The sequence below is a fragment of the Maniola jurtina genome, chromosome 18, assembly GCF_905333055.1.
Source record: "Maniola jurtina chromosome 18, ilManJurt1.1, whole genome shotgun sequence".
NCBI lineage: Eukaryota > Metazoa > Arthropoda > Insecta > Lepidoptera > Nymphalidae > Maniola > Maniola jurtina.
The window spans coordinates 7,810-21,681 of NC_060046.1; the positions used below are offsets into that span (position 1 = coordinate 7,810).

At 48.9% G+C, this 13,872-nt stretch overlaps 2 protein-coding genes across 7 annotated transcripts; one reads left to right on the forward strand and one right to left on the reverse strand.

The window, feature by feature from the left end:
* The first annotated feature begins 2,044 nt into the window (after positions 1-2,044).
* Positions 2,045-8,390, forward strand: LOC123874165 (poly(U)-binding-splicing factor half pint). 6 transcript variants are annotated; one of them, XM_045919384.1, is made up of 5 exons: positions 2,045-2,262; positions 4,488-4,554; positions 5,565-5,621; positions 5,693-5,912; positions 6,119-8,390. In XM_045919384.1, the coding sequence occupies exons 1-5, from the start codon at positions 2,254-2,256 to the stop codon at positions 7,479-7,481; spliced, it is 1,716 nt and encodes a 571-aa protein (XP_045775340.1). In that variant the 5' UTR covers positions 2,045-2,253; the 3' UTR covers positions 7,482-8,390. The 6 variants fall into 6 exon arrangements, with proteins under 6 accessions (XP_045775340.1, XP_045775341.1, XP_045775343.1 ...); XM_045919385.1 differs by having other exon boundaries at positions 4,494-4,554; XM_045919387.1 differs by lacking the exon at positions 2,045-2,262 and having other exon boundaries at positions 4,523-4,554; positions 5,565-5,912; positions 6,119-6,854; positions 6,918-8,390.
* Positions 8,391-8,851: 461 nt separating this feature from the next.
* Positions 8,852-12,589, reverse strand: LOC123874167 (cytochrome P450 6B6-like). Its single transcript, XM_045919389.1, has 2 exons — positions 11,142-12,589; positions 8,852-10,745 (listed from the first exon to the last, which is right to left on the reverse strand). Exons 1-2 carry the CDS (start codon positions 12,502-12,504, stop codon positions 10,555-10,557), a joined length of 1,554 nt encoding a protein of 517 aa, XP_045775345.1. The 5' UTR covers positions 12,505-12,589; the 3' UTR covers positions 8,852-10,554.
* Between the last annotated feature and the right edge of the window lie 1,283 nt (positions 12,590-13,872).

A 13,872-nucleotide genomic window follows, 5' to 3' on the forward strand; every position in this document is an offset into this window, starting at 1 on the left:
GGTTCCGTACTCGGGTATTTTTTGCAACTTTTTGCACGATAAATCAAAAACTATTATACATAAAAATAAATAAAAATCTGTTTCAGGATGTACATGTAAAGCCCTTTCATACAATACCCCACTTGGCATAATTATCTTATTTTGAAAATTGAAACACATTTTTTTTTTAATGATGTCACCACAAATTCGCAGTTATCTGATTTTTAGGGTTACGTAGCCGAATGGCAAAAAACGGAACCCTTATAGATTCGTCATGTCTGTCTGTCTGTCTGTCTGTCCGTCCGTATGTCACAGCCACTTTTCTCCGAAACTATAAGAACTATACTGTTGAAACTTGGTAAGTAGATGTATTCTGTGAACCGCATTAAGATTTTCACACAAAAATAGAAAAAAAACAAAAATTTTGGGGGTCCCCATACTCAGAACTGAAACTCAAAATATTGTTTTTCATCGAACCCATACGTGTGGGGTATTTATGGATAAGTTTTCAAAAATGATATTGAGGTTTCTAATATCATTTTTTTCTAAACTGAATAGTTTGCGCGAGAGACACTTCCAAAGTGGTAAAATGGGCCCCCCTCCCCCCCTGTAACTTCTAAAATAAGAAAATGATAAAACTAAAAAAAATATATGATGTACATTACCATGCAAACTTCCAACGAAAATTGGTTTGAACGAGATCTAGTAAGTAGTTTTTTTTAATACGTCATAAGAAATTAAAATGTGTTTTTTTTCAAAATAAGATACTATACCAAGTGGGATATCATATTTTTATTTTTATTTATTTCGATTCGATTTTTATTTTCTTTTATCCGAGTACGGAACCCTCGGTGCGCGAGTCTGACTCGCACTTGGCCGGTTTTTTCCTGTAACTACTTGTGCTATAAGACCTACCTACCTACCAAATGTCATGATTCTAGGTCAACGGGAAGTACCCTATAGGTTTCTTGACAGACAGACAGACAGACAACGAAGTGATCCTATAAGGGTTCCGTTTTACCTTTTGAGGTGTGGAACTCTAATAAACCCAGTGAATTTCAAATTTTTTACTTAGCAACACCACGTACAAGGTGACCAAGATAGGGGCGTTAGTTACGATTTTGGCCACCACGCGCCAAAAGATCCGTACTACCCTATATTTTTTTTAAGAGTATATTTTTTTATCCAATTAGAATAAATGTAAATCACCATCTAGATCAATATCTATCATTTTATTATTTTATTTATTATTATTTAATATTATGAAGCGTTGGCAAGCATACGCAACCACCCGTCCACACGCTTGCCAGTGTTTGTTGTTAGCCGCAAGCATGAAGCGGCACCATCAACGTCTTTGTCAAAAGGTTTCTAGATTTACTATAAAATAAAGGGGAATGAGACGGGCCTGTCCGCGAAATTCAAATTTAATTTGGTTTTTCGCATTTTTCGTCCAGGTTAAGAAATTAGCTGTAGTATCAATTAATTCTGACACAATAGTCGATACTACAGCTAATTTCTTAAACTGGACCCTTTCAAGTAAAGATTTTTATATAAACCTGTGAGGATGATACTGCCATTGTCGCAATTGAAAATGCCATAAGCCTACGTTGTCGTATTAGTTTAAAAAATGCGAAAAACCAAATTAAATTTGAATTTCGCGGGCAGGCCCGTCGCTTCCACCTGACCATTTGTGGCAGATTCGGCGCGTGTCGGTGAGCGCCGGCACAGACGAACTCCATACTTTTTTTTCTCTCTCTTCTGGCTTTAACTACATAGATTATGAATGAATGTCAAGTTTGTAAATATAAGTATGGACTTCGTCTGTGCCAGCGCCCGCCAACATACGTGCGGCGCCCCTTTAGAGCGCTTCCCAGTCAGTTTCACCACCAAAAACACCAGTGAAACACAAAAACTGGCAAAAAAACACTCCAAAAAGGCACCGTAAGCGCGCCAGCTAACGCCACTACAGACGAAATCCGTCCATACTTGTATATTATTGTAACTTGACAAATAACTGTCAAACCTGATATTGGCTAATCTGTGTTCTAAAAGCCAGATGAGATGAGAAAAAAAAAAAAACAAAAAAACTCTTTGATTACTTGCAGCAAGCAAGCAACAATTTTATTGTATTTTATTAATATTTGGATTTGATTTTGACGATTAAGTTTGCTATTATCGTGATCTCGTGTAGTTTTGTGAATCCTGTGGGTGTTTCACACACAATACTTCGGTGTGTGAAGTTCTTTGTGACATTTGCTGTGTGCTCCTGAGCCGATGGAATTGGTAAGAAACTCGTTATTTTTTTGAGAAAACGCGACGCTTAATATTTACGATTGGTTCTTGTGCTATTGGTCTGTACATAATTCTGATATCAAGTCTGTGACTGGAGAGACAGGCCTGCGCGTTCACCTGTCGCGACGGTCTGCACCTACTTAACCAAACTTTGGTCAGAGATCCTGCTCCTCAGTATCCATTGGTAACTCATAACTTCCTTATTGTTGGTTAGCGTTGTCTACAGACAGTAACATAGGTTCTTTTTCAATATTGCCATAGTCGTTCATGGATTTCATTTCTACTCGCATAACCTACAAAATATAATAGTTCTCTTAGTATTTGGTATCACAATGGATCATCATTCGAGGAAATTATCTTATCGCTGAGAGAATTATATACTTACCTGAATTATATCTAATATGAATTTTGACTCGGCACTTGAGCCTGTATATGCTACAGCTACTATGGAGGTATAGCTGCTTGCTTTACCTTTTGATATCAACTTCCAGTACGTCGACAGTAGGTAAGTCGATATTTCAGGTCAGACTTTTATACCTAAACGTAATAATAATTAATTTTCACCTCTCTAGCTCAAAAAGGGTCCCTGCTGCCTAAAACCAGTGAACAAAAGTTGCTTTTGGTTAGAAAAAGTGTCTTAAATTTAGAACACTCTGGATTGGCAATTCTTCATTCATTGTCTCAAGAAAAAAATAAATTGTATATGTTAACATTTTATTTCATAATCATTTTGAAACTCTATTTCATCAGGTACTAGCGGCCTGCCCGGCTTGGCAGAGGTAGCTTATTAAAGTTGTCCTAGGAATCTCAATTTTTTTGAAAATAAAATATAGCCTATGTTACTCAGGAATAAGTTGTTCTATTGGTGAAAGAATTTTCTGAATCAGTTCTGTAGTTCCAGTGATTATCCCCCTACAAACAAACTTACAAACTGTACCTTTTTATCCTAATCCATACTTAATATTATAAATGCCAAAGTGTGTCTGTCTGTCTGTCTGCTAACTTTTCACGGCCCAACAGTTTAACCAATTCTGACGAAATTTGATACAGGGTTAGCTTACATCCCGGGGATGGACATAGGCTCAAATGAAAATCAAAGAGTTTCAAAGAGTTAGTGGATGTTTGGATGTTTGTTACTCAATCACTCAAAAACTACTGGACAGATTTGGCTGAAATTTGGAATAGTGATAGATTATACCCTGGATTAACACATAGGCCATCCCGGAAAATCAAACAGTTCCCACAGGATTTTGAAAAATGTAAATCCATGCGGACAAAGTCGCCGGCATCAGCTAGTATAATAATTGTGTAGAAGTGTACATTTAGTTATAATGTGTTTTCAAGACTTCATAATTTTGTAAAACAACATGAAACAAAAGAAAATTAAGTATCAGTAACAGTTATGTTATTTAATTTATTTTATAATATGACGCAATTCCGAATGCAGACAGAAAATTGACTATAAATATTTGAATTATTTACTTAAATGAGAAAGGCCTCACCGTATGTGCTCCGTGTGCCAACAGGCATCCCACAGTTAGCTTCACCCTTAGACTGAGGCATGCAGGAGGCGTGTGAGTCGCACTCGCACACAAACATTACATTCCATCCTACAAGATTACATACACACATCATCATACACACATCATACAACACACAAGATATCATACAAGATATACACTTTTATGTAGAACACTGCAAGTTGATGTAATTTAGTAAATTAATTTTTTTGGGAACACATTTTAATTTTTCGGTGATGTAACCACAAATTCACAGTTTCTGGATTTTTCCTTTACTTATAAGAATTATCTACCTGCCACATGATTGTAGGTCAACGGGAAGTACAATATATATAGGTTTTCTTGACTGACACAACATACGGACAGACAGACAGACAACAAAGTGATCCTATAAGGGTTACTTTTTCCTTTTGAGGTATGGAACCCTAAAAATTGTATCACACAATAGCAAAATTTTTTCCTTTCAAATATCTACAAGTGTAGCACGTCACACGTGGTTCTAGCTTAAATCCTGTATCATGTAATCCTTTGCTCACGCGGGTTTCAAACTAGGTCCTTGCAACAAAAGCAAATTTTGCTATCTTGTTAAACAATAACAGCTATTTGATAAACCATGCGAGTACTTAACTATACAATATGCATCTGCTCTGTGATTTCTTAAGTTATAATGAAATGAATGCAGTGGTGTTGGTTCAGTTGCAGGCGGGTGCGATGGGCGCGGCGGGCGCGGCGGGCGCCGAGGGCGCGGCGGCGGCGCAGCGCGGTGAGTGGGGGCGCGGTGCGGGAGGGGGGGCCGAGAGCAGAGTGCGTCTAACGCCGGCGTGTGCTCGCTGTTGCAGGCGCGGCGCGGCGCGGCGGCGGCGCGGCGGCGGCGCGGCAGCTGCTCTCCCAGCCCTCAGTGATCAGAGTTCTGCTTTCTGTTTCAGGCTAGATATAAGTTAGGTTATTGCTAAGCGGCGCGGCGGCCACGCGGCGCCGGGCGCTCCGCGGCGAGACCACAATGTACCTACTTCAATATCATATCGTGTCCGTTTGTGAGGTGACGCGCGAATGTGCTGCCGCGGCTCCGTTAATTTAAGAGATATTCAAAACAACCGCGAGTAGAGCCTTGCTTGTTCAGAGTTCCGTACGCCATTGTGTTTGGCCTCAGCTCAGTTACAGTGCCGTGGCTTCTCCCACCGGTGGGCAAGGAGCATTCGTATTTACCTGTACACCTACTACGAGCTAGTGTAGGAATTAAATGTAAAAATATGTTGATAAGTACATCCTTCTTATCGATAAATAAATACAAAATAGTTAACAGCTTTATTATAAAATAGGGAATGTCATAATATATTCTTCATTGTTTGCTGAAAGGACAACATTGACAACAGACATTTTCCCCATTCTTGCATTGAGGTGCAGGATATACCCATAGGTATTTGCTCCAAAATGTCAGAGTACCGAAGCTCTGCATTTTGCACAAACAGCCAAGTTTATATCTGCGAAATCGACGTGCGGCTGAGATTCCTACTGCAAAAAGTTTTAATAATAATTGCTGAACAGTTTTTCATGAATCATAACTTGTCGAAATAAAATAAAAATCGGTTAAACTCACTGTTGAATACAGAAAATAAGTGGAAAATAAGCAAAATAAAATTGTAGATGTTGCAGTGGAACGCCGAATATGAATTTGCGCTGTCGGAATGTGTGAGCGAGAGGGCCGCGGCAGAGTGTGCGAGGAGCGCAGCGCGTGCCGCCGCCGCCTCGCTCTGACGGGTTCGTGTGTTGCAGGGGGCTTCCTGGCGGCGCCGATCTACGACCTGCAGCAGGTGGGCGAGGTGCACACGGGTGAGTGGCGCTGCGGCGTGCCGTGCGTGCGGCGTGAGGCGCGGGCGCGAGTGACCGGTGTGTGTGTGCAGGGCCGGGCGCCAAGTGGTCGACGCTGGCGGGGCTGCTGGGCGGCAGCGGCACGCGGCTGACGGCCGAGGCGGCGGACGCGGTCAACCGCGCTAAGAAGTACGCCATGGAGCAGAGCATCAAGATGGTGCTGATGAAGCAGACGCTGGCGCACCAGCAGCAGCAGATGGCCACGCAGCGTACGCAGGTGCAGCGCCAGCAGGCGCTCGCGCTCATGTGCAGGTACGTGCCGCGCTGCCCCCGCGCGCCGCGCCGCGCCGCCCCCGCGCGCCGCGCCGCGCCGCCCGCGCCGCGTGATGAGAGCGATGCGCCGAGACTCCCGCCCCGGCAGGTCGAGTCGGTGACGGTCTAGCTGAAAAGATCTGACGGCGCTGGGCGGCGCGGCCGCGGCGCCGCGCCCGGCCGCCCTGACCGCCGTTCTGTCGCAGGGTGTACGTGGGCTCCATCTCGTTCGAGCTGAAGGAGGACACCATCCGCCAGGCCTTCCTGCCCTTCGGCCCCATCAAGTCCATCAACATGTCGTGGGACCCGGTGACGCAGAAGCACAAGGGCTTCGCGTTCGTGGAGTACGAGATCCCCGAGGCGGCGCAGCTGAGCCTGGAGCAGATGAACGGCGTGATGCTGGGCGGGCGCAACATCAAGGTGGTGGGGCGGCCGTCCAACATGCCGCAGGCGCAGGCCGTCATCGACGAGATCCAGGAGGAGGCCAAGCAGTACAACCGCATCTACGTGGCGTCCGTGCACCCCGAGCTGACGGAGGACGACATCAAGAACGTGTTCGAGGCCTTCGGCGCCATCACGTACTGCCGCCTGGCGCACGGCGCCAGCCAGACCAAGCACAAGGGCTACGGCTTCCTGGAGTACGCCACGCTGCCGGCGGCGCTCGAGGCCATCGCGTCCATGAACCTGTTCGACCTGGGCGGCCAGTACCTGCGCGTCGGCCGCGCCATCACGCCGCCCAACGCGCTGGCCGGCCCGCCGCAGGCCGGCGTCATGCCCACGGCCGCGGCCGTGGCGGCGGCGGCGGCCACGGCCAAGATCCAGGCCATGGACGCCGTGGCCAGCAACGCCGTGGCGCTCGGCCTCACCAAGCTGTCGGCGCTGGGCGTGCCGCCCGCCGCCGCGCTGCCGTCGCTGGCCGCCGCGCTGCCGCTGCCGCTGCCGGTCACGCTGCCGGGCGCGCTGCCGGTGGCGCTGCCCGGCGCCGTGCCGCCGCTGCCCGTGGTGCTGCCGCCCGCGCTGCCGGCCGCGCTGCCGCCCGTGGCGCTGCCCGTCATCCCGCCGCCCGGCGTGGTGATCCCGCGCGCGGCGCCGCCCGAGCCCGCGGCCGTGGCGGCGGCGGCGGCGGAAGGGCTCGGCCAGCAGGCGGCGCTGCAGCGCAAGCTGCTGGACAGCTCGCCCGACACGCTGCAGCAGCAGGAGTCGCTGTCCATCTCGGGGCAGTCGGCGCGCCACCTCGTGATGCAGCGGCTGATGCGGCGGCGCGCGTCGCGCACGCTGCTGCTGCGCAACATGGTGGCGGCGGACGAGGTGGACGAGGCGCTGCACCACGAGATCCAGGAGGAGTGCAGCAAATGGGGGCGCGTGGAGCGGCTCGTCATCTACAACGAGCGCCAGAGCGAGGACGACGACCCGGCGCACGCCAGCGTCAAGATCTTCGTGCAGTTCGCGGAGGCGGAGGAGGCGGCGGCGGCGGCGGCCGCGCTGCAGGGCCGCTACTTCGGCGGCCGCACCGTGCGCGCCGCGCTTTACGACCAGGACCTGTTCGACCACGGCGACCTGTCGGCGTAGCGCCCGCCGCGCCGCCGCCAGCCGTAGTGCGTCGCTGCCCCGCCCCAGCGACCCATGCTTCCGGGACAACGACAAGTGTGCGCAGGGGAATATTACGAATAAACAGAAACATAATGACAAATAACACTCCTCTACGAATGCGTCGCGCAGTCGTTTGAAAAGAAATTAAACAACAATGGGCAAAATGCTCTTCATCGCGATGCGGCCACTTCTGGAACTTATTTACATCGATGTATCTATGAACAAAAGTTGTTATGAACCAAATTCATTCTTCCTTATTGAAGAAGTCATAGACATTTTGTCTGTTTGTTCGCCAGAACATAACTTAGTTCCAACTTCCGATACCAGTTTCAAGTTTTAAAATAATATCCTTTGAGCACACTTATCGCCTCCACCCTGTATACTCTAAGATTTCAGACAACTAAAGCCGTTCTAAGTCGTCAAATTTTATTTTTAAAAAGGATAATGAGCATGCATGACTTAAATGAAATGAAGTGAGTTAATGTGTTTTTAATTAAAGGATTTTATTTAAAAAAATATATGACAAAGGTGTATCCTTATATAATTAATTATCCTGTATTATAACGCGATCAAGATGTTTTTTCGCATTTACACACCGAACACTAGAGCGAAATTTACATTACGAAATTAGTGGCATGAAATTAGTTTCACGACATTAATTTCGTTATCTATTGCACGTTTAAATATCTTATTTCGTAATGCATTCATTATGAAATTAAACGTTTACACGAGCATTCGATAGTGAAATTAATGTCGTGAAACTAATTTCGTGCCACTGATTTCGTAATGTAAATTCCGCTTAGTAACCATAATTTTATTTATTGCGGAAACTTTTTAATATTTGTAATACTTATTTATTAAATGATTAAAATCTGGACAAAATATTTCGTCATGCGGTTTGGTTGTTGTTGTTATTGCAATTGTACCTATTGTAATATTTTTTAAATGAAAATAAATACTTAAATAAAAAAACAAGTTCATTTATTTATAAGCCTCTCGCCCATGAATCCGTCAAAATCAACTTGTGACGTAGGTAGACCGGAAGACGCTCTCGTCGTCTTTAAAAAGTTTTAACAGGGCTCTCTCTCCGTCACTCGTTTCATACAATCGTAGTTCCAATTTCATTTGGAAATTAAGCAACCAAAGTCCATGAAATTTTGCAGACATATTCTAGAAACTAATATCTGTGTCTGTGGTGTTTTAGATTTTTCTAAAAATATGTAGTTTTAAAATTACAGGGGCTCAAAGATTTGTATGAAATTTTTTAAGACCGCGTAACTATGAAACCGAATATTTTAACAGAAATCTGAAAAAACCACAGACATAGATATTAGTTTCTAGAATATATCTCCAAAATTTCATGGACTTTGGTTGCTTAATATTCAAATGAAATTGGAACTACGATTGTATGAAACGAGTGACGGAGGGAGCCCTCTTAACTGCAAGAAAAATAGTGTGTCGAATATAATCGAGTATCGATTCATTTATTTGGGTGTTTGAGTGTAGAATAAAATAGTAAATAAATAAGAGAAGGCGCACACCGCGCGGGTCTCGCGCAAGTTGACGTCGACGGCATATTGTTATACTTACATGCTAACACGCGATTCATGACGACAAAAAATATTTCTGAAAACCGACTTCCCAAGCTACTAAAAAGTAAAAAATAATTTTGTTTCTACACGTAGTTCATAGGTATTTGTATTGAAGTCATTCTACTTCCATTTCTAGTTTCCTCGAATGCTCGTCTGACTTCATACATAGCTACGTGTAGAAACATACATGAAGCAAATGTCTAATGTTCTAACGACAACAAACCAGCAGGCCGGTATTAGGTAGTTGTGCAGAGCAATTAGGTACTTGCTGGTTATCAATCTGTCAATAATACCTACTCAGCTATCTTAATTAAATATGTACGTAGGTACAAAATAGTTATCTATCTACTTATGGACAGGTCGTAGATTACAGGTACCTGCCTCCCTCACCGACAAATTGCAACAAAAGCTATGTGAAAAGTAGATACCTACAGGAAGGAAGGTAGGTAGGTAGGTATTCATCGACAGAAATTACCTCGAAATATCCTTTTGTCCGATCTTGATATCCTCAAGATCGGACAGCCTAGCCCAAAGAAAGCAACTATCTTCAAGATGGCTTTATAATTTTTGGGGTCTTTTTAGGGTTACTTCAAAAGGAAAAACGAAACCCTTTAGGATCACTTTGTTGTCTGTCCGCCTGGTCTGTTAAGATAAGCTATAGAGTAGGTACTTCCCGTTGACCTAGAATCATGGGCGGTAGGTAGGTCTTATACCACAAGTAAAGGAAAAAATCCGAAATATTATCACAAAAAAAAAAACTTAGTCAGACTTCTTTCTGTTGAGAATAGGTACCTACACCTTGTGAAGCCAAAAGCCGCTCACAGAACTTTGGAATTTTTCCTACTACGACAAGTGATACATCGCACCGCCTATTTAATTGCCTATTGGTATCTAAGTAAGTATGTGGCGCAGACAGTGGTGTTTGCATTCAATCTCCAGCATCACCAGTGTCGCCTAGCTGTGCGGCGCGGCGGCGGCGTCGCCTAGCTGTGCGGCGCGGCGGCGGCGTCGCCTAGCTGTGCGGCGCGGCGGCGGTGTCGCGCAGCTCAAACAGCAGCGGCAGGCCGCCGGCCACGCTCTGCACGATGCCGGAGGCGGGGTTGACGGCGGGGCGGCAGTGTCGCCTAGCTGTGCGGCGCGGTGGCGGCGTCGCGCAGCTCAAACAGCAGCGGCAGGCCGCCCGCCACGCTCTGCACGATGCCGGAGGCGGGGTTGACGGCGGGGCGGCAGTGTCGCCTAGCTGTGCGGCGCGGCGGCGGCGTCGCGCAGCTCAAACAGCAGCGGCAGGCCGCCGGCCACGCTCTGCACGATGCCGGAGGCGGGGTTGACGGCGGGGCGGCAGTGTCGCCTAGCTGTGCGGCGCGGCGGCGGCGTCGCGCAGCTCAAACAGCAGCGGCAGGCCGCCGGCCACGCTCTGCACGATGCCGGAGGCGGGGTTGACGGCGGGGCGGCAGTGTCGCCTAGCTGTGCGGCGCGGCGGCGGCGTCGCGCAGCTCAAACAGCAGCGGCAGGCCGCCGGCCACGCTCTGCACGATGCCGGAGGCGGGGTTGACGGCGGGGCGGCGCGGCGCGCCCGGCGCGGGCCGCACGCTGAAGCGCGCCAGCACGGCGGCCAGCCCGGCCAGCGACTGCATGAGGCCGAGCCGCGCGCCTGCAACGCAAACCACGTCAGATCCTTTGTCATACGAAACATCATTCATCATCATACGATCATTGTCTTACGAAACGTTCGGAAATATTTTATAGGTAGGTACCATACCATTTTTGAAGTCGGTTTTATTTTTCTTTTGTATTTCATTCAAACGAGTATATTTACCTTATTTAATCAGTTTTTCATTGCAATTATAATGTTTATAAAATTTGCTATGCGTAGAACAAAACACCAAAAAATAATATATTGAATGAATTAGGTATTTCTATTATTTTAAGAAGTGAAATGTCATTTAATACTTGAACTAATAGATAGGTAATGCCCGCGTTCATTCGCGTGGATTTAGGTTTACCATCCCGTAGGAACCTTATGTTTTCCGGGATAAGAAGTACTCACCGATGCAGGCGCGCGGGCCGTCTCCGAAGGGCATGTACACGTGCTTGTGCGCGGGGTCGAGCCGCGCGGGGTCGTGGCGCTCGGGCCGGAACTCGTGGGGCCGCTCGAAGTACTGCGGGTCGTTGTGCAGCGCCTGCAGCGGCACCACCACGCGCACGCCGGGGTCGATGGTCAGCCCCAGCCCCTCGAACGTGTAGCGGCGTGCGCACTCGCGGATCAAGAAGCCCAGCGACGGGAACACGCGCATGCCCTCCTTGAGCGTCCACTCCAGGTACGTCATCTCCTTGACGGCGTCGTAGCTCAGCCGGCCGCCGTGGCGCGCCAGCACGGCGTCCACCTCGGCCTGCGCCTTGCGCTGCACGCGCGGGTGGTGCGCCAGCTCGTGCAGCGTCATGCTGGTGGCGGACGACGAGGTCTCGAAGCCGGCCGCGAAGAACACGAACACCTGCGCCGCCACGATCGTGTCGTCCATCTCCAGCGAGGCGCGCTCCGGCGAGCCGTCCGCGCGGCGCCGCTCGATGGACTCCACCTCCATGGTGCCGCGCTGCTTGCACTCGAGCAGCGAGTCGACGAAGTCGTGGCGGCCGCTCGGCCGGTGGTCGCGGCGCCGCAGCACCTCGTCCACGAGCCGGAAGAAGTCCGCTTCGACGCGGCCGAGCGCGCTCAGGTTGGCGAACAGCAGCGGGAACATGTCGCGCAGCATCACCACGAACATCTCCTTGGCGCCGAGCTGGAAGATCTTGGCGCCGAGGCGGCGGAAGGCGGAGTCGTCGTCGCCGAGCGAGTCGCTGTCGAGGCCGAAGCCGCAGGCGCCGATGAAGTCGGTGGTGTAGCGCGCCATGAGGTCGCGCGCGTCCAGCTCGCGCCCCGCGGCCGCGGCGGCCAGCGCGCGCGCCTGCAGGCGCTCGGCGCGCTCCACGATGAGCGGGAACATGGCGCGCAGCTTGCCGCTGGTGAAGGTGGGCGTCATGCGCTGGCGCAGCAGGCGCCACAGGTCGCCGTCCGCGAAGAACAGGTTGCGCAGCAGCGGCTCGGGCGCGCGGCCTTGCGTCGTGAGGCCGCGCGGGTAGAAGCTGGCGAAGTCCGCCACCAGCACGCGGCGCGCCAGCTCGGGGTCGCGCAGGACGAGCTCGGGCCGATTGGCGCGGAAGAAGCCCACGACGCGCTCGCGCGGGTACTTGCGGTACGCCTCCGTCGCCAGCTCGGTGAAGCTCTTGCGAAGCAGGTAGTTGCGCGCGTTGGTGCCGAAGAAGGGCAGCGGGCGGTCGTGCTTGACGCCGCGCCGCCGCCAGTACGAGAAGTTCCTCGTGCCGAACAGGTAGGCGGCGACGAGCGCGGCCGCGAGCAGCGCCAGCGCGATCATGGCGGCGGGACGGTTGCGCGCTATCGAGCCTGAGTGACGAGCGCCGGGCGCCGCGAGCGCTGACTGACTGCGCCGCGAGTATCTACATAATTACCTAATCATTTATCTTTTTGTTCGCATTAACGGAGTGGCCCCACTGCGCGAATGTTTCGAGTTCAGCGAAAGTTCGGAAAACGGCAAATCTACCAACCAGTTGCCAGTGTAGCCGCCACATTCGGGATTCGGCGAATGTTTTAGACTAAGATCCGGCCGCTTGAATCTGGTACGTACCTAGCAGTAGAATATATTACAAACCTCAGTTACTTTTAATTAAATATATAGAATGAATTAATGAATTAATATACTTTGACTCTACACCACAAAATTAATACAGAAAAAACGCATACAAAATATAAATTGTAAGTAATTGTTTTTTGTTAAAACCTGTTACAACCTATTATAGTAAAGATAATTGCGGCTAAGTTGATGTCGTAATCTATTCCGCTATCATGTACTTAGGTATATTTTTTTTTAAAAAGCTTTATCAAAAACAGATATCTGCAGATTCAAGCGCCGGATCTTAGAGTAATTTCCTTTGATGCGGGCTGATTGCCACCTCAACACGCATGTTTGGCAAATGTTTTGCGAACGATCAACGCCGGCCCGCCAACGAATGTTTGCCGAATGCTCGCCGATGGGGCCGCACCATAACGCTAACAGTTAACGCCGACACCGGAGCCTGTAGACAAGTAGGTACAAACGTCATCGACCACATAAATAATAGCAATAACAAAATACCTACTTATGTAGGTAGCTACTCGTTTGATAAGTTTATGAGATGGATTGGCGCGCGTACCTACTTCAACAACACATACCTACTTCATCACGATCAACCCACTGCCGGCTCCCTACTGAGCACAGGTAGAGCATTCTGAGAGCAGAATATGGAGGTTTAGGTCATCCACCACGCTGGCCCAGTGCGGATCGGCACACTTCACACACCTTTGAGAACATTATGGAAACTCTCAGGCATGCTGGATTCTTCGCGATGATTTCCTTCACCGTTAAAGCAAGTGATATTTTTGTTAAAACGCACATACTCGTAACTTGAAAAGTTAGAGGTGCGTGTCCGGGGCCGAACCCCCGACCTCCCGCACTAGGTCATCACGGCTGCCTACTTGTGTAGATAATAACAGTATGCAGGTAGATATTACCCATTCATTATTCATTCGCTTTGCGATGTAGTTAGCTGCGAAATCATGACCAGAATAACTCGTCCTGCTTGTTTTGTTGTATCGTGCTCCGAGAGTCGTAACCTTGATGTTATTTTTTAGGATTCTGTGCCCGAAGGGTACTAACGGGACGTTATGCACGTGTGTATCTGTGTAT

Excerpts from the sequence above, each read along its gene's own strand:
- LOC123874165 (XM_045919383.1), top strand. The coding sequence starts at position 5,477 with ATGTGTGAGCGAGAGGGCCGCGGCAGAGTGTGCGAGGAGCGCAGCGCG. Across the intron at positions 5,622-5,692 it reads GGTGGGCGAGGTGCACACGG|GGCCGGGCGCCAAGTGGTCG; the intron begins GTGAGTGGCGCT and ends GTGTGTGTGCAG. Across the intron at positions 5,913-6,118 it reads GCGCTCGCGCTCATGTGCAG|GGTGTACGTGGGCTCCATCT; the intron begins GTACGTGCCGCG and ends GTTCTGTCGCAG.
- LOC123874167 (XM_045919389.1), bottom strand. The coding sequence starts at position 12,504 with ATGATCGCGCTGGCGCTGCTCGCGGCCGCGCTCGTCGCCGCCTACCTG. Across the intron at positions 10,746-11,141 it reads CGGCCCGCGCGCCTGCATCG|GCGCGCGGCTCGGCCTCATG; the intron begins GTGAGTACTTCT and ends TTTGCGTTGCAG.